General features: G+C 49.4%; 1 protein-coding gene across 2 annotated transcripts in view; it reads left to right on the top strand.

Moving 5' to 3' along the window:
- Positions 1 to 466: 466 nt before the first annotated feature.
- LOC121167857 (CREB-binding protein) overlaps positions 467 to 18798 on the top strand; it is a 142829-nt gene continuing 124497 nt past the window's right edge. Inside the window, exon 1 of one of the 2 annotated variants that reach the window (XM_040997550.1) lies at positions 467 to 1358. In XM_040997550.1, coding sequence (XP_040853484.1) covers positions 1274 to 1358 — 85 coding nt within the window. In that variant the 5' untranslated portion in view covers positions 467 to 1273. The remainder of the gene's footprint in view (positions 1359 to 18798) is intronic. The other variant, XM_040997551.1, reaches the window with a different exon arrangement.

Genomic DNA, 18798 nt, shown 5'->3' with positions numbered 1-18798 from the left:
CGGTCTCCCTTCGTCCCACGTCCCCGAGAAGGAAGGAAGCAGGCGGGGACCTGAGGAGCCGCCGAGGCGCAGCCGTTCCGGCGGGGACGGGAGGGCCCGGGCCGGGCGCCGACTCCCGCCTGGGACCCGGTGTGCTACCTCACAGCGCACCGCAGCCGGAAGCCAGGTCCCTGCAGCCGGTCGCCCGTCAGAACAAAAGTGGCGGCCGGGCCCGACGCACTCGCGCCCCGCAAGCCCGGCCCTCGCCCGGTCGCCTGCCGCCCCCCGCCACGCACGGTCGCCGCGCCTTCGGCCCTTCCGCCCCGAGCGCGCTCGGCTCTTTCCGCCGCGGCCGGCGCAGGTGGAGGGGGCGGGGCGGGGGCCGTGCGTGGTGACGCCGCGGGGGGGTGACGCACTGGCGTGCCCCGCCCCCTCCCCCTCCCCGTTCAGGCTCTGGAAAGAGAAGAAAAAAAAACTTTCTTTTTTTTTTTAATTGAGGAATCAACAGCCGCCATCTTGTCGCGGACCCGACCGGGGCTTCGAGCGCGATCTACTCGGCCCCGCCGGTCCCGGGCCCCACAACCGCCCGCGCACCCCGCTCCGCCCGGCCGGCCCGCTCCGCCCGGCCCTCGGCGCCCGCCCCAGCGGCCCCGCTCGCCTCTCGGCTCGGCCTCCCGGAGCCCGGCGGCGGCGGCGGCGGCGGCAGCGGCGGCGGCGGCACGGGGGTGGGGGGGCCGCGGCGGCGGCGGCGACCCCGCTCGGCGCATTGTTTTTTCTCGCGGCGGCGGCGGCGGCGGCGGCGGGCCGCGGGCGGCGAGCCGAGCCCGGAGCCCCCTCGTCGTCGGGCCGCGAGCGAATTCATTAAGTGGGGCGCGGGGGGGGGGGAGAGCGAGGCGGCGGCGCGGCACCATGTTCCCGGGGACTGCCTGAGCCGCCCGGCCGGGCGCCGTCGCTGCCAGCCGGGCCCGGGGGGACGGCCGGGCCGCCCGGGCGCCCCCGCCGCGGAGTGTCGCGCTCGGGAGGCGGGCAGGGGATGAGGGGGCCGCGGCCGGCGGCGGCGGCGGCCGGGGGCGGGCGGTGAGCGCTGCGGGGCGCTGTTGCTGTGGCTGAGATTTGGCCGCCGCCTCCCCCACCCGGCCTGCGCCCTCCTCCCCTCGGCGCCCGCCGGCCCGCCGCGGCCCGCGCTCGCTCCTCGCTCGTTCCTGGCTCGCGGCCGGCCGGGCCCCCGACCCCTCGTACGGGCCGTCCCGGCCCCGCCGCCCGCGCTTGGGGCTGTTTTCGCGAGCTTGTGAAAATGGCCGAGAACTTGCTGGACGGACCGCCCAACCCCAAACGAGCCAAACTCAGCTCGCCCGGCTTCTCGGCGAATGACAGCACAGGTGAGGAGCGGATCGGGGCGGCGGGGGCCGAAGCTCGCCGTCACTGTCCACCCCGAGGGGCTGGGTGAGGGGGGCACGGAGGTGGTCGTGGTCGCGCCGGCCCGGCCCGGGGGCGGCCCCCGGCCGAGGCTGGAAGTTTGTGGGGAGCCCGCCTGTCAGCGGGCGCGAGGGGGCCGCGCCTGCCCGGCCGCCCTGGGCTCCCCGGGTTTGGCTGTTCTGCCCGCGACGCTCGCTCCGGATGAGAGTGGAGCGCAGCGCGGGGTGGTGCGGGGCGGTGCGGGCGGCCGCGGCTCGCGGGACCGGCTGAGGGTTGACCACGGCAGGCCTGGTGCTTGAGGAGGATCGCGGCCCGGAGGCCCCTGGCACGTTTCTCCCTGGGGCGCACCCCCTCACCACTCCGATGTGGGAAGACCCTCGCAGCAGCCACCCGCCCTCTTGGGAGTTAGCACGGAGAAGTTTTCTTGGAATGTGCGCCTGAGAAAAATGCTAAGTAGTTGTTTTGAAGACTCGTGTTCTTTCCTTTTTTCCCGGGGCCGAGGGTTGAGGGGAGGATTGGGAAGGAGGAGAGAGTCAACCTTGTCATTCTGTTTTTCGACAACTCCCGGCATAGCGAGATGTCATCTGGGTTGCTGTGTTGCGTTAAACGTGCTTAACTTTCAAAGAAAGTTTGCTGATTTCTGAAATCATATGGGCGGTTCAGTCGACTTTACAGTTTGTGTGACTTTTACAGTGTGGATGTGCAAGAAGTTATGTTCACGTGGGGATTCCAGTTTCTTAAAAAAAAAAAAAACTGGCAGGATGCTAAGTTACCGGTTAAAACAGCTATTTGGGGGAGCTTCTTGGGGAGTCGTAGAGAGGCAGCGTGGTGTGCTGCTGGTTCAGCGAGTCTGCCTTGGCGGGTGCTGGCGCGTGTGGACGGCTCCTCAGCCTGGAGAACTTGTGCACCGGGAACTGTCGCCGCTGGGCCGCGAGCGTCCCACACAGTCTGGTGGTGGCAGCATCCGAAGATCAGTTTCTAATGAATGGGGCCAAACTGAATTACGCTGCTGCTGTCAGAGCTGTGCAGGACACAATCAGGGCTTCAGCCGGTGGGAATGTTTCTGTGACTGGCCGCTGGTGCTGTGTACTCTTTAAGTACATTGGGAATTTGTGTTGAATGTAATCCCTGGAATCCAGTTGTAGAAGTGGCTTTTAATATTGTAGAAGTGAGAGAAAGGATTTTTAAAAATCTCAAAGAGATTCTTTCTTGCCTAGTTAAAATACGGTTTGTAGTCAGTGAAGCTCCTGAAGTCCATTAATGATACTTTTCTCTTTGTCTTGTGAAAGTTTGAACTTGACAGTAATTTAAAAAGTTGCCTTATTGGAGTGAGGAATATGGAAACTAAGGCAGTTTCCATGTCCTTTGCTTTTGTAGCACAGACCGTTTTTGCTTCATGTTAACTGTGTGAAATACAAGTTCAGCTGGAAAGCCTTTCTGAAATTGATAACTTGGGTGGCTTTGTGGTGCTGCTATTGTTGAATGAAGTTCCTGTGGACTTTTACAAAAGGGAACAAATGAGTAACGTAAGACGGTCCTGCTGTTGACTTTCAGCTGCTTTCAAGACGCAGCCGGAAGGGTTTCTGGTTGGTTGGAGAGCCCCAGTTTGTGCCGCGCACTTTGGCACAACCAAGTCCTATCAGAAAGGGTTTCTCAAAGTAGCCCACTTTCTTTTTTCCTTTCCTTTTCGATGTTGGCCTTTGCATGGGACAGGAGCACTTGAACTTTTCACGTCTGTTTTACGGAATGGGAGGAGTGGAGTAACTGTCCTGTTGCAGCTGGATCCTCAGTTACACATTTGTTACTGTCACATTATTCTGGAGAGTTTATGAGGGAGGGAGGACCACCAAGGGAAGGAGTCCTCACCCAGCACATTAAACAAGGCACAACTTTTGAATAGTTACTAGTCTGGGACATTGAGTAATGAGATGGATGAGATCTTGATGTTTTTAAAGTAGATGGTTAACTACAGATTATTGGCAAAAATTACATTGAAGTGAGGATATTTGATTAGATGGGAGAGACCTAAGAGTAGCACTCTTGAGATTTTCAGCCTTATTTTGATGAGAAGGGTGTGTCTCTGAAGTTTCCGAAAGAAAACTGGGCCAGGTGGTGCAATCATTTGCTGCAATAGAAGGGCTGGTGCTGTGGCACAGCAGGCCAGGTGACAGGCATCCCACAAGAGCATCATTTCAAGTTCAAGTTCCAGCTGCTTTGCTTCCTATCCGGATCCTTGGTAATGTACCTGGGGAAGCAGAGGAAGATGGCCAAAGTGCTTGAGTGCCTGCCACCTACGTGGGAGACCTGGATGGAGCTACTGGCTTGTTTCTGCAGTCTGTCCCAGCCTTGGCTGTTTTGTACATTTGGGGAGTGAATCAGTAGGTGAAAGGTCTCGCCCTGTCTCTAACTCTGCCTTTCAATTAAGTAACTAAATCCTTAAAAAAAAAAATCGAGGGACCTAGAATGGTGGCTGGATTGGCTAATCCTCTCCCTGCAAGTGCTGGCGTCCCATATGGATGCTGGTTTACGTCCTGGCTGCTACACTTCCCTTCCAACTCCCTGCTTATGACCTGGGAAAGAAGTAAAGAACAGCCCAAAGCCTTGGGACCCTGCATCCGTATGGTGGACCCAGAGGAGGCTCCTGGCTTAGGGTAGGCTAAGCTCCAGCCATTGCAGCCATTTAGGGAGTGAGCCAGCAGGTGAAAGATCTTTCTCTCCTTCTCTTTGTAAATCTGTCTTTCCAATAATTAAAAGAAAAATCTTTTTATGAAGGAGGGTGGCTCTGTCCCGTTAAGACCTCAGAGAAAGGAGCAGGAGCCTGAGAAGTCAGAGCAGCGTGTGATGTGGTGTGCATATAAGGACATGGCCTGTGAAGCCCTCCCTGTCATGCAGATGTGTCTGTGGGAGCCACAGTGGCAGAGGAAAAGGTCTGCTGTTGCAGATCTTAGCAGCCCTGGTCCTGGCAGTGTCATGGGAATGTGGATGTGTGCATGCAACTCCCCAGGAAGAACCAGCAGCACCTTTGAGAGTTAGCGCTACTGCCACCGATGACAGATGGTAATCCTGGAGGGGCCACAGACAGGCATGCACCCCACGAGCGCAGGGAATGCAAGAAGGAGCTGAAGGAGCAGCTCTGGAGTACTGCACAGTGGGTGTGGTCGTCGGTCAGTGACATGGTTTCCTTTGGTATCTTTTATATGTTTGACCCTTGTGTTACCAGTATGTATTATTTTTATTTATTTAAAAGTTTTGTTTTACTTTTTTTTTTTTTTTCTGAAAGGCCGTGCTACAGAGAGGACAAGTTAAGGAAGAGTTAAACATCTTCCATATGCTGGTTCACTCACTAAATGGCCACAATGAAAAGGGTCGGGCCAGCGCTAAGCCAGGGACCAGGAGCTTCATTCAGGCCTCCCACATGGTGCAGAGGCCCAGGACTTGGGCCACTTTTTGTGCTTTCCCAGGTGCCTTAGTAGGGAGATGGGTCAGAGGAGGAGCTACTGGGGCTTGAACTGATATCCATGTGGGATGCTGGCATTGCAGATGGCAGCTTACCCTGTTATTTCACAATGCTTGTCTCTATTTATTAAAATTCTTGAATGATTTATTAGTTTGAAAAACAGAAAGCTGTCATCTGTCCACTGGTTCATTCTGCAGTTGGCCATAAGAGTTGGGGTTGGCCACACAGGAGTCAGTAGCTCCTTCTGAGTCTTCTACATGGGTCCTGGGGCTCACGTGCTTGTGCCATCCTCCGCTGGTTTCCTAGGCTCATGAGCAGGGAACTGGATTGGAAGTGGAACAGTGGGGACTCAAACTGGCGTCCATATGGGATGCTTGTGCTGCAGGTAGCGGCTTAACTTGCTGTGGCACAAGAAGCTTCTTTACTTAGTATGACCAAATTAGGGTAATCTGTTGGTGTCTTAACTTTGAGGATTCATGATTTCATGGTGTGGGAGAAATACTCAGGCAAGCAATAAACTATTGCAGAGGTGGGGGTGTGGTGTCAGCTTTATTATGACAAAATTTGCTCACAGCAAATACTAGGAAGTCATTAACAATTGCATCCTAAAAATTGAGTGTTGGCGTGTATCATTCTGTGCAGTGTGGGAGCCTCTAAGCAGTTGTGGCATTTTATCAATGTAGCAGAGAAGCAGTTTTAGAAAGTTTGTGGTAAATACGATTCCCAGCCAAATATCCTTTCAACCAACTAATGATCTTGTCTCTGTAGCACTTTATTTATCAGAGTGCTTGTCCCTGAACCAACTTAGTCTAACCCTTACAGCAGTTTGTGAGGTGAGATGGAGAGAGAGGTGATCTCCCCCAAGCCACAACCACCCACATCATGAAAGGAAATACTTTTATACATCTGTTTTGTAAATCTACGTCCATACACATTTCATTCGCTTGTGTGGCTGACTTGACAAGCTCCGATCTCGTCAGTCCATGGGGAGTTGACCCCTGAGAAGGAACAGGACTTCCCACTTCTCTCAGGCTTTGGACTGCTCCTTGCTGCCAGTTGTGTGGCCTCACATTCTCATTTACTGAAGGGGAAAGTTAAGAAATGGTCAGGCTGTTTTACCTCATGGTTAAGTTGTGTCTAAATAGGAGCTAAGAGCCTTCTGGAGACTTAGAGCTGGGTCTTTCCCATGACTTTGCTTTGCTGTGACCTGTTAAAAAAAAGCGAGGACTCCTGAGTATGCAGGAGAGAGACCGGTGCCATCAGCTGCAATGGTAGGTGAAGGTCAGGCACCCTGAGGGCGCCTTCCTGTCGACCTAAGCATTGAGAGGCACTTGCTGTGTGGCCTTCAGCTTTGGTCCTATAGTTCTTAACTTAGCTGAGAGGGATTCCTGCCAGCCTGGAGGCTTAGTGAGTATTCCGTGTAACTGCTCTGTAGTGCCAGTATGATTGTGTGATGAAGTGCACCATTACTTGGGGTATCTCTGTGCTTTATATTTCTGCTTAGTGTGCTTGAAAATAAAATGCTAAAAATGAATTCTCTAGAGTATATGTTCTGACATCGGTGCTGTAATATAGTGGGTTAAGCTTTTTTGCTGCAAGGCTGGCATCCTATATGGACACCAGTTCAAGTTCTAGCTGTTGCACTTCTGATCCAGCTCCCTGTTAATGTGCCTGGGGAAGCTGCAGAAGATGGCCCAAACACTTGAGTCCTTGTACCAGATGGAAGCTCCTGGCTTCAAAGCAGCCTAACTCTAGCCCATGGTAGCCGTTTGGGGAGTAAACCAGCAGATGGGGGATTGCTTCCTCTGTCTTCCATCTCTCTGGAAACCTGCCTTTCAAATAGATAAGTCTTTAAAAAAAAAATCTCAGCTGCCTTGTGAGTTCTTAACGATCGGAAGGGGTTGCTATATTAGTGAGGTGCAGCTCACCCTCACCCAGTTCTTGGAGTGCGTTCCTTGAGTCAGAGGGCAAGCTGAGTGGTGCTTCTTACCAAAGGTTCTGTGCTCCCAGGAAGTTGATTGTAGCTGAGGCATTTACTGCTAGCTCCCCCACACCTTCATCTGCTTATGGTGCAGTCACCATTCTGAAACATCATGGAAGTTACCTGAAACAACTGGAAGTTATTTATTTATTAAGATTTATTTTGTTAAAAACTCAATTGCAGAGAGGGAGAGATGGAGCAAGAGAGCTTCCATCTGTTGATTCACTCCCTGCATGGCTGCAGTGGCCTGATCCAGGAGCCGGGAGCTTCCTCCCACTCTCCCCTGTGAGTGGGAGGGACCCAGACCCTCGGGCCAACTTGCTTTCCCCAAACTGTTAGTGAGCAGCTGGATCGGAAGTGGAGCAGCTGGGATACCAAGTGCCACCCGTGTGGGATGCTGCAGTCCTAAGCAGCAGCTTGATACTCTGTGTGTACTGGCCCCAGGAACCCTTTCCATGTAACACAAGGGTTGTCAGACTTCATGTGAAGGGGCAGAGGGTAAGTGCCTGTGTGCCCAGTGTTCTCCGTTTCTATTTGGCTGGCCATATTAGAAACCATAGAAAACATGTGAGTGAATGGGCGTATCTGACCTAGTGCAGCTTGAGTTGGAAGGAGTGGCATCCAGGGAATGTGGCCTGGGACTGCAGTTATGTTACCATGATGTGATACGGAATTGACTTCTTAGTGTTCATGGGAAGTGATGGGCTCCCTGCTGTCCTAGGCTAGACTCTTTGGGGAATTTTTTTTTTTTTTTTGGTAAGGATTTATTTGGGCTGGCTTGATGGCTCAGTTGGCTAATTCTCCCCCTGCAAGTGCTGGCATCCCGTATGGGCATTGGTTCATATCCTGGCTGACCCTCTTCCCACCAAGCTCTCTGCTTGTGGTCTGGCAAAGCAGTAGAGGATGGCCAAAGACTTAGGACCCTGCACTCATGTGGGAGTCCTGAAAAGTGGCTCCTGGCTTCGAATCAGCTCAGCTCTGGCCATTGCAACTATTTGGGATATGAAGAAAGATTCAATGGATGGAGATCTCTCTGTCTCTCCTTTTCTCTATAAATCTGCCTTTCCAATAAAATAAAAGCAGCTGCCTGAAAGATGGGAGCACTTTTCCTTTGCTGGGGCAGTGCCTGTGCATAGTAGTTCCTCAGGCAGTGTTTAAGGGAATGGGTGGTAGAGCCTTTAGTATTTGTGTTGCAAAGTTGCCACAGTTGTAAGATTTTGCTTTTGAGCTTGTTGCCACCAGTCAGATACATTCTTTAAGTTCTACTTTCTGTACCTATGCACTCTGACTCTGATTTGGTCACAAATGTAGCTGGCCTCAGAGTGCCTGGGCCAGAACATTTTTGAAGCAGGTTGTTTCTGAGCCTCAGTTTCCTCGCTTATATAATGGAGAGAGCAGTTCCCATCACAGAATGCTGGGAGTGGGCAGATGCGCATGGGGGTGAGCTGTCTGTAGGTTTTAGGCTTTAGGGGAAATGGGTGTGTTTTGCCCACAGTGCTAGACTTGATTGCTCAGTAACTGTGCTTGACCAGAGGCCCAGCATTGGACACAGAGCCAGGGACTCTAATCAGTTTCTCCATTCTCAGGTTTGTGTGTGTATTTATGTGAACGAGGTAATTAGCAAATTCTAAAATACAAAAATGTAAGTGGCATGAATTGTGAAAAATCTTTGATAATTTGAAAGATAGTTCATGGCTGTTTAAGCAGCAGGTGACTGAATATTTGATTGTTTCTGTCCTATGTCTAATGCACTTGAGCTTGAGGTTCCCATGAGGCAGCAGCAGTGCACAAAGGATTCTGGTAGACACCTTTGAGAATTGTGTTGACAAAACTTAGAGGCAAAACTTGAGAGGGCAGTCTGAGGAGGACTGAATTTACACTCCTGTTTCCTGAGGATTACTGTGTGTAGCAGCTCAGGGCTGGGTTTGTGGGTCACATACCCCCAAAGCAGCCCTGGAAGGGTGCGAAGGGACCCTGGGCTGAGAGAAACGCTCTCGGTCATGCACAGTTGGGTCTCGCTGCTCTGCACCTCCTCACCTCTTGAAGAGCTAGAGTCTAGCTAGGTGGCAGTGGAACCTCTCAGCTTCTGCACTCCCTGGGCTGTTGACGAAGAACCCTGACTGGGTCCCTGAATGTTACGGCCTGTGACAACTTCTGGCTATCCACTGTCTCTTGGATGCTCTGGCACTCCTGGCCGTGCCCTCTAATTTGGGGATATGTGCCTGGCATTTCCTTCTGCCCTCCCTGAAGCTTTTTCCCTGGTCATTCCTCTTTAGAGTGTGGACTCTGGGCTGGCATGAGGTCCTCAGCTCATTCTTCACTTGGGGAAAGGGGGTTGCCCTTCCCAACTCAGAGCTGTCACACGGCAGCGAGCTGTTGTGCCACTACTTGCTGCTTGAGAGGAGTTTTCCATACTCCACCCTCTGTGAGGAGCCACGTGTCAGGCCCCGGGAGCACCCTTCCTGCAGTGGTCAGCTGCGTGCCACGGGGCATTTCACACCTGGAGAAGGAGTGTGATATACAAAAAGTGAACAAACAACTCAATTTTTCTTTTCTCTCTTCTCTTTTCTTTTTTCTTTTTTTCTTTTGTTTTATTTCATTTTGTTTCGTTTTGTTTTAAAGTTCTCAGGCAGTGGGCCCAGCATGGTGGCCTAGCAGCTGAAGTCCTCTCCTTGCACACACCAGGATCCATATGGTGCCAGTTCCAATCCCCGTGGCCCTGCTTCCCATCCAACTTCTTGCTTGTGGACTGGGAAGGTGGTCAAGGATGGACCAAGGCCTTGAGACCCTGCACCCACGTGGGAGACCCAGTGGAGACCCTGGCTTCAGATTGACACAGCACCAGCTGTTGTGGTCACTTGGGGAGTGAATCATATCTGACAGAACATCTTTCTGTCTCTCCTCCTCTCTGTATATCTGACTTTCCAATTAAAAAGTTCATGATTGTCTTTGGAAAATCACCTTTGGGGTATTTTCTGTTTCTAAACGTAGAAAATAAGAATAAATTTGAGCTCTATGTCTAAAAAGTTGAATTTCTTTTTAAACTTACCCTTCAGGAAGACTTGGATATCATCCTGTGTGGTTTTCACCGGTGTTTCATTTCCTTTAATCAAAAAAAATGTTTAGTTGAACCATTGCTAAGAATAGAAAGATCTAAATGGTGCAAATAATTCTGCTTGATTAAATCTGACTTTCCCAATTCTGGGTGATTCGTTTGCTGCTATTGGAAATGTCTTCATGTGCTTGAGCCTTGCTGTGTGCCTAAGGTGTCTTTTCTAGCTGTGCTCGTGTCGTCTTCCGTAAGCAGAGAAGGGCTGCCTGACAGGGCTTCACAAGTCTGTCATAAAGCCAGTGCTTTTCATAGTTCAGAAATACTCCTTTTTCCCTCAAGTGTTTTGAAAATTTTAATCTAAACTGTACCATCTATTCACATTTTAACTTGATAGAATAACCAGTGAAATGACAAGAAAAATAGGCTACTGTACTTGGGAGTCTTTGGGGAAGCCTTGTGCAACATTTGAATAGCGCCGACTCTGGCATTTGGTTACAAACTGATAGCACTCAGGAACTATCAAAGTCTACCAATTAATTAGGTACAGTTAGGAAGTAGAAGAGCTTGTCCCAATTCCTTTGGATTAAAATATTTTTTAAAGGCTTATTTTATTTTTATTGGAAAATCAGATATACGGAGAGGAGGAGAGACAGAGAGGAAGATTTTCCACCCATTGATTCACTCCCCAAGTGGCCGCAATGGCTGGAACTGCACTAATCTGAAGCCAGGAGCCAGGAGCCTCCTCTGGGTCTTCCATGTGGCTGCAGGGTCCCAAGGCTTTGGGCCATCCTCAACTGCTTCCCCAGGTCACAAGCTGGGAGCTGGATGGGAAGTAGAACAGCCGGGACATGAACCAGTGCCCATATGGGATCCTGGCATGTACAAGGCGAGAACCTTAGCCACTAGGCTACTGAGCCAGGCCTAAATTAAAATATTTTTGAGTATTTGTCACCTGATTAAAAGTAGAACTTTCTAAGCATGACTCTGAATTGAAGGAAATTTCAGGGCTTTTTATTCTACGACCCGCTGTGTGTGCTGTGGAGGTGGCCCTGGCTTCAGCTCAGGATGGACACAGATCCCGGCTCCCAGTTCCTCAGCACTGTGACTCGGTGCAGTCACTGGGTGACAGGTGTGTGTGTGAGAGCGAGAGCAAGCGAAGAGCTCGCTACGAGGGATCCTTACTATCTCTGCTCACTTAGATTAACTTCGAATATTGCTCTGCTGTGCTGCTTGGCATTTCGCAGGTTAAAGCAGCTGTATTTAATTGTATAGAAAAAAATATTAGACATCACCCACCTCTGTAGCTGGTGAGGACTTGGCTGATGTAATGAGAGATCTAACTCAGAACCAGATCCTCAGGAAAGGAGAGCAGCTGCCCCTGCTAGTGCTAGGGCTGGTGAAGTTTCAGCTGCACTTTGTGATAGAATGGATGTGGAGCTGAGGAAGATGAGGTGCTAGGTTGACTTCACTTGACTCATGCTTCACTTAACTGATCTTTGTAGGGAAATTGAACACCAGTTCAATGGAGCTGGTTTTCTAGTTATTGCTCTGGAGTAATGGCTTGATTAAATACTCATGGGGTTTCTGTATGGCTTTGGTAGGCTAGGACTTAGAGAAAAGAGAACGCGAGTACAGAGAAATTATAAAAGTAGCATTTCTGTGTCATCAGAAGGCAGGAATTAGGGAAATGGTTGTGGGATTGTTGCCTAGTGCAGCAGTAAGAGTTGATTGGTTGAAAGAAACACAAGTGCAATGCTAATTTCTTCTCTGTTTCAGCTATGTTGAGCTTGAAAGGGGCCAATTCAGCTTTATGCTGTACTGTGAGAATTATCTCTTCTTACATATTCTGTAGTAGGAAATTCTTTTGGCGAAGGCTACTAATTTTCTGTTCTCCTAGATATTTTAGGTGTGATGACTTAAGTTTTTGGCCAGTAAAAATTGACCCATGGTAGACAAAAATAAAACTGCTGGTTTGTGCATCTGTTAAATCTTATTTGCATATTTAGTTATAATAGCCTTTATTGAAATAAGATATGTAGTACCAGCAGGTTTTCTGTATGGCTTTGCTTGTTGCTCTGCTGTTGGTATCAGGTTGGTTTGGAGAACACAGCTTGTCCTGTGAATTGGACTTCTCTTTAAAAATCTGTGGGGACTGTTCGTTACCTCAAGAGAATTTAGTGTTTTAGCTCTCAATTTACGACTTTCTCAGGCTTTGAAAGTTTAAAGAAAACTGAATTTTCTCTCTACAATAAGAGTGGATTCAGACATTTTCTGTATCTGAGTTGGGAGTGTTCTTGTGATTATCCGTAGGTTGGTGCTGTTCACCGAGCCTTCTGTGATGATGGCATGTTTTGTGTCTGCATTGCCTAGCATTGAGACAACTGGTTGTGTATGGTATTAGATGATTGAGATGTGGCTACTGTATCTGGGAATGCATTCTTAAATTTTTAAAAAGCCACATATGGCTAGTGAGTGGTGAGAGCTTTTAAAAGTAATGCCTGGGCCCGGCGCGGTGGCGCAAGTGGTTAAAGGTCCTCGCCTTGCACGCCCGGGATCCCATATGGGCGCCGGTTCTAATCCCGGCAGCCCCGCTTCCCTTCCAGCTCCCGGCCTGTGGCCTGGGAAAGCAGTCGAGGACGGCCCAAAGCTTTGGGAACCTGCACCCGCGTGGGAGACCCGGAAGAGGCTCCTGGCTTCGGATTGGCATAGTATCGGCCCGTTGCACTCACTTGGGGAGTGAATCATCGGATGGAAGATCTTCCTCTCTGTCTCTCCTTCTCCTCTCTGTATATCCGCCTTTCCAATGAAAAAATAATAAAAATAAATCTTTAAAAAAAAAAGTAATGCCTTTTTCTTTCCTTTTTCAAGATTTGTTTTCTTATTTTGAAAGGCACAGTGACAGAGATCTGCTGTTCGTTGGTTCCCTTACCCCACATGTGGCTGCGACAGCTGAAACTGGGGCATTCTGAAGCCAGGAGCTTCTTGTGAGTGCAGGAGGGTCCAAGCATCTGGGCTATCCTCTGCTGCTTTCCAAGGCACATTAACAGGGAGCTCTGTGGGAAGTGGAGCAGCCAGGACTCGGAACCGCCACTCACATGATATGCTAATGGCTTTACTTATTATGCCACAGAGGCTGCCCCTTTTTCAATAAGTCTCAATTCTACCCTTTTGCTGTTTGATTCAGCAAATGCTTAAATGCATATTGCATGTAGCGTACTCTGGCTGCTCCTGTAGGAATGAGAGTTGAGTGGGCTGTGAGAAGAGGTTCCTTCCAGCGTTTGTAACCCTGCTTCAGGCCAGGTGGTCAGGAGACTTGTGAGAGAGGGCTGTGGTGTCTTATTCTGGGTGAGAGAGGAGCTGGCCTGGGTGAAGGCTGTGTGAGGTCAGTCACCCTTTTAAACGGTGTAACACTTTACAAAAATCTCATCCTGTCTGGGAAAGCTAGTTTTGGATTGTTTTTCCCCCCAGGATTTGAAATCAGTTTTGTCCAGAGTGTGTTTTTCCATTCAGGCCCAAATCCAGTGTGTGTTAACGCCTGTCTTCCCTCCTGCATCCCCTTTTTGGGAGAAGGGCCCTTTGAAAAGCAGCATACAAATTTCAGCTGTGACAGTGTCCTTGACCTGCACTTTAAGATGCCCCACCCCACAGCCAGTACCATCTCCCTCCCCCGACTTCAGTGGCCCAAGAGATTGGGTCCCTACCACTCATGTGGGAGGACTGTGTTGGGTTCCTGCCTTCAGCAGTTGCAGCAGCTCCGACTGTGGTGGACATTTGGGGAATAAAGCAGTAGATGGGAACCCTTTGTCTCTCTGCCTCACAAAAAAGAATTTGAGGATTATAACTAGTGTACTTATTTAAAGTGTTAGGAAATTTTTGTTCAAGTGTAAGAATTTTCCTCAAAAGTTTTTTTTTTTTTTAACTTTCTTTTGAATAGATGATATGATCATACAGTTCAGAGTTTCAGAAAATTAAAAAAATGAATACTTGGTGAGAAATTTCCTTCTTCATTTTTAGTCATCCACTCCCCTCCTAATAGGCCACCAGTGTTAGCCGTTTCTCGTGTATCAATGAAAGGTACACTGTGCGTTAGCCAGGCAAATACGGTCTCTTACTTTTGTGAAATGATTTTTAAGATTTTTTTTTCTAATCTTTTATTGATTTATTTGGAAGATAGAAATCTTTCTGCTGATTCACTCTCAAATGAGTGCAGAAACCAGTGCTAGGTGCCCAGAGTCCAGTCCAGGCCCCTTCCAGGGTGGTAGCCGTGTGCTTCAGCATCACTCAGCCTTCTGGAGTGTGTGGGTGAGGAACTTCACACCATGGCACAGCAGGTTGGGTCACTGCGGTGGCACTGACGTCCCTGTGTGTACCGGTTAGTGTTCTGCTCCATGCTGATGAGCCAGGTAAGGCATCTGAGGACAGCCCAAGTGCTTGGGCCCCTTTGACCCATTTGAGAGACCTGGATGAAACTCGTGGGTTTGGCTGGTCCAGCCCTGGCTGGTGTGGGCATTTTGGGGTATAAACGGTGGATGGAAGATACCTATCTTTCCTCTCTCTGGCTCTGCATTTCAAATTTTAAAAAAATAATCATCTTTTTTGAGGTGTGTTTTACTAGGCAACTGAATGAATTACTGAGCTGAGACTCCCACCCAGGCACTCAGTAGTGTGATGCAAAGTCCCAAGTGGTGATTGAGCCGCTGTAGTAGATGCGTGTCTCTCACTTTTTTTTTTAAAACTTATTTAGATATGTTCTGTGTTTTGGCTGCTGAAAATGTTCAGTTCAAAGAGCACTTCGGTTTTTTTTTTTTTAATATTTATTTTACTTTTATTGGAAAGGCAGATACACAGAGAGGAGAGACAGAGAGGAAGATCTTCCGTCAGATGATTCACTCCCCAAGTGAGTGCAACGGCTGATGCTATGGCGATCCAAAGCCAGGAGCCTCTTCCGGGTCTCCCACGCGGGTGCAGGGTTCCCAAAGCTTTGGGCCGTCCTGGACTGCTTTCCCAGGTCACAGGCAGGGAGCTGGATGGGAAGTGGGGCCGCTGGGATTAGAACCAGCGCCCATATGGGATCCCGGTGCAAGGCGAGGACCTTAACCACTGCACCACCGTGCCGGGCCCAGCACTTCATTTTAAAAGTCTACTTTTAATGGTAAAATCTTTTTTTTTTAAAAAAAGATTTATTTATTTATTGGAAAGTCAAATATACAGAGAGGAGGAGAGACAGAGAGGAAGATCTTCCGTCCGATGATTCACTCCCCAAGTGAGCGCAAGGGCTGATGCTATGCCGATCTGAAGCCAGGATCCAGGAACTTCTTCCAGGTCTCCCACACGGGTGCAGGGTCCCAAAGCTTTTCCAGGCTACAAGCAGGGAGCTGGATGGGAAATGGAGCTGCCAGGATTAGAACCGGCGCCCATATGGGACCCTGGTGCGTTCAAGGTGAGGACTTTAGCCACAAGACCATGCCACCAGCCCGGTAAAATCTTTTGTTGCTAAAGCTACGTAAGTAACAAATGGTTTTAGTAGTTTTCATTGTACTAGAGGAATAGGAAAAATTTAAGTTCTAGAGAATTGATTGCATGTCACCTTGAATAGTAAGGGTCTTGTTGTCAAATACGTACTGTGGTACTGACATTGTGGTGTGGAAGATGAAGCTGCCATGTGCAATGCCCGTGTCATGTCAGCATGGTGCAGGTTCTGACTCTTGTCCCTTCCTCAATGTGCACTCTGGGAGACAGCAGATGGTGGCTCAAGTGCAGGGGTTAGCACCAGGTGAGAGACTGGGTTGAGTTTTGAGCTCCTGGATTCAGTTTGGTTCAGTCCTGGCTGTTGTGCATTTGGGAGTGAACAAGTAGATGGAAGATTTCTGTTTACTCCCTTCCCTTGTCTCAACACACCTATCATGCTAGTCTTTAAAAAAAACATTTTTTTAAAATGATTATGCACCCACGTTTCTGTTTATACTTGAGTTCCTGGAAACGAATGTTAAAACTTCTACGTTTGACTATCTAACTTACTAATACTCAGATGGCTGTGACTTAACCTGCGCCAAGCAGATCAGGTAAACGTCAGTGTCTTGCTTGGTAGAGTGTTGAAGAACCCTGGCATTCACTCATGTGTCGGTTACTCCGTGGCGCGTTTTTTCATGGTACTGTAATTTGTTGTTGATGTTGCTGCTGGTGCTGCTGCTGTTCTAACTCATACCAGTTGTTGACCTTGTTTCATGGCTTCTCAATTATGGAAATGAATAGTGATGGAGTACTGGGGTCTATCTGTATATGATAGATGTGGGGGTATAATGGAACGTGCATCTCTGCTTCCAGACAAAGGTGGACTCCCAATGAAACTGTTGGACATGTGTAGACAATGGGATGCTGGACTGTCTGACATTGTACCAACAGTGTGGGGGTACACATAAATAAGAGACTGATAGAATTATGATTCCTTACGAAGGACTGTACCATTAAAATGGGGAAAATCTGTCGAGGTGGAAGTTTGAGGGGAATCTCAGCCTACAAAAAATTGTACCACATAACTCAAAATTCAAAATAAAAATATATTAAAAGAATACTGACATGAACCCCAGATCTTAATTAATTAATTAATCTAGAGAATTACAAATCCTTTAAAAAGAAAGTTTTAAGTCAGTGAGTCTTTGTCAGAGGATTGGTAGATTCCTGTCATTGTAAGTCTGGGAAAGGGAGGGCTGGCTGTCTCAGAATCCAGGAGCAGGTGTCACAGTGGAGAACAGGATGGTCATTGGCTCCTTTTTAGGCGTGCAAAGATGTGTGCTAATGTGTGTATAGGTGATTTCTGGAGACTATTTTAAAACAACTTTTTTAAAAAAATATTTATTGGGCCCAGCGCGATGGCGCAAGTGGTTAAGCTCCTCGCCTTGCACGCCCGGGATCCCATATGGGCGCTGGTTCTATCCCGGCAGCCCCGCTTCCCACCCAGCTCCCTGCCTGTGGCCTGGGAAAGCAGTCGAGGACGGCCCAAAGCTTTGGGACCTGCACCCACGTGGGAGACCTGGAAGAGGCTCCTGGCTTCGGATCGGCATAGCATCGGCCGTTGTGCTCACTTGGGGAGTGAATCATCGGACGGAAGATCTTCCTCTCTGTCTCTCCTCCTCTCTGTATATCCACCTTTCCAATAAAAATGAATAAATATTTTATTGTTTTCATTCTTTTTAATGGCCGAGTTGTATTTCATAGAGTGATATACTATTCTTTAAACTAGTATTGGGCCTGACGTGGTAGCCTAGTGGCTAAAAGTCCTTGCCTCGCACATGCCAGGATCCCATATGGGCGACAGTTTTAATCCCGGCGGCCTGCTCTACTTCCCATCCAGCTCCCTGCTTGTGGCCTGGGGAAGCAGTCAAGGACGGCCCAAAGCCTTGGGACCCTGCACCCACATGGGAGATCCAGAAGAAGCTCCAGGCTCCTGGCTTCAGATCAGCTCAGCACTGGCCATTACAGCCACTTGGGGAGTGAATCAGTGGAGAGACAGTCTTTTTCTCTGTCTCTCCTGCTCTCTGTATATCTGACTTTGCAAATAAATAAATAGCAGTAAACTAGCATTGAAATCATGTTAGATTTATTCTCAAGCTGCAAATGCTCCTACTGCAAACTGGAGTACTTAGTTCTGAAGTAATCACCTGAGCCTTAACATCCCTAGTAAGGAAGAAAGCCTTTTAAAACATGGATATTGGGACTGGCTGATCCTTCACCTCCAAGTACTAGGATCTGATATTGGTACTGGTTCAAGTTCCAACTGCTCCACTTCTCATTTAGCTTCCTGCTTATGGCCTGGGAAAACAGTGGAGGATGGCCTAAAGCCTTGGGTTCCTGCCTTTGCATGGGAGACCCAAAAGAAGCTCCTCGCTCCTGGCTTTAGATGGGCTCAGCTCTGGCCATTGCAGCCATTTGGAGACTGAGCCAGCAGGTGGAAGATTTCTCTCTCTCTCTTTTTAATTTTTATTTTTGATGATGTTTACATATTTGATCAGGGTGAGAAGGGTCAATGGTCAGGTGGGCAAGACCATTGTTTACACATTTTCTTTTTCTTCTTCCTGTATCTGGGGGAGGGAAATACAGTGGGAGAGACCATACCCAGTTTCCTCAGTACCCAGGGTCCCCGTTGTGGAGCATTTTCTGAGGGTTCTGCTCAAGTGGTTTCGATAGTTCTGAGATGCTGTTGATATCACCGCTCCAAGGATGAGAAAATCCTTCCAAGGTCAGTTGGCTGACATAGTCCACCTCAGAGTCTCCATTTGCCCAGAAGTTTGCTGTCAAGTTTCACTGGGGTAGTTGATCAATTTGTTCTGCCCTCTTCCTCTGCAAACCAGTGGGTGCTGCTGCCCAGCCCAACCCTGCCCACCACACACTCGGCCCTCATGTACACACCAGGGGAAGCTGCGGCCCAGTCAGAGTGCCCCCAATACCCCCACTGAACTGGCCCCCACCTCTGGTTCCTCTGCTTACCTGCTTGTGCAGTGGACTGGTCTGGTCTGTCTCACATCCCATTCAGCTCTCATACACATCATTGGACATTCAACCTAACCGACTCTAGCTTCCAGTCCATACTCATACCAGCAGATGCCACCACCTGTCCAGCCAGTCTTGATTCTCATGCTCACCAATGGGAGTTGCAGGCCATCAGAGAGGTACCATAGCCAACCCATTGGACCCACTCCCTATCCTGGATCTTGCACTCTCCAGGTGGTTCTGCAGTCTTACTTGACAGGACTTGCCCCCAGTCCCATTTTTGCCAGCTGATGCTACAGCAATGCCCAACCTGCCTGACTTTACTCTGGCTCATACCTGTACCCATGGATACAACCTATTAGCCCAGCCTGGCTCTACCCCAACCCAGTTCATATATAGGGAACAGCCCTACCTAGCCTGGTCTGC

Source organism: Ochotona curzoniae, unplaced genomic scaffold (assembly GCF_017591425.1).
Source record: "Ochotona curzoniae isolate NIBS_2020 unplaced genomic scaffold, NIBS_Ocur_1.0 patch433, whole genome shotgun sequence".
Taxonomy (NCBI): domain Eukaryota; kingdom Metazoa; phylum Chordata; class Mammalia; order Lagomorpha; family Ochotonidae; genus Ochotona; species Ochotona curzoniae.
Note: the sequence above shows the minus strand (reverse complement) of the source record. Positions and strands in the feature narration are given on the sequence as shown.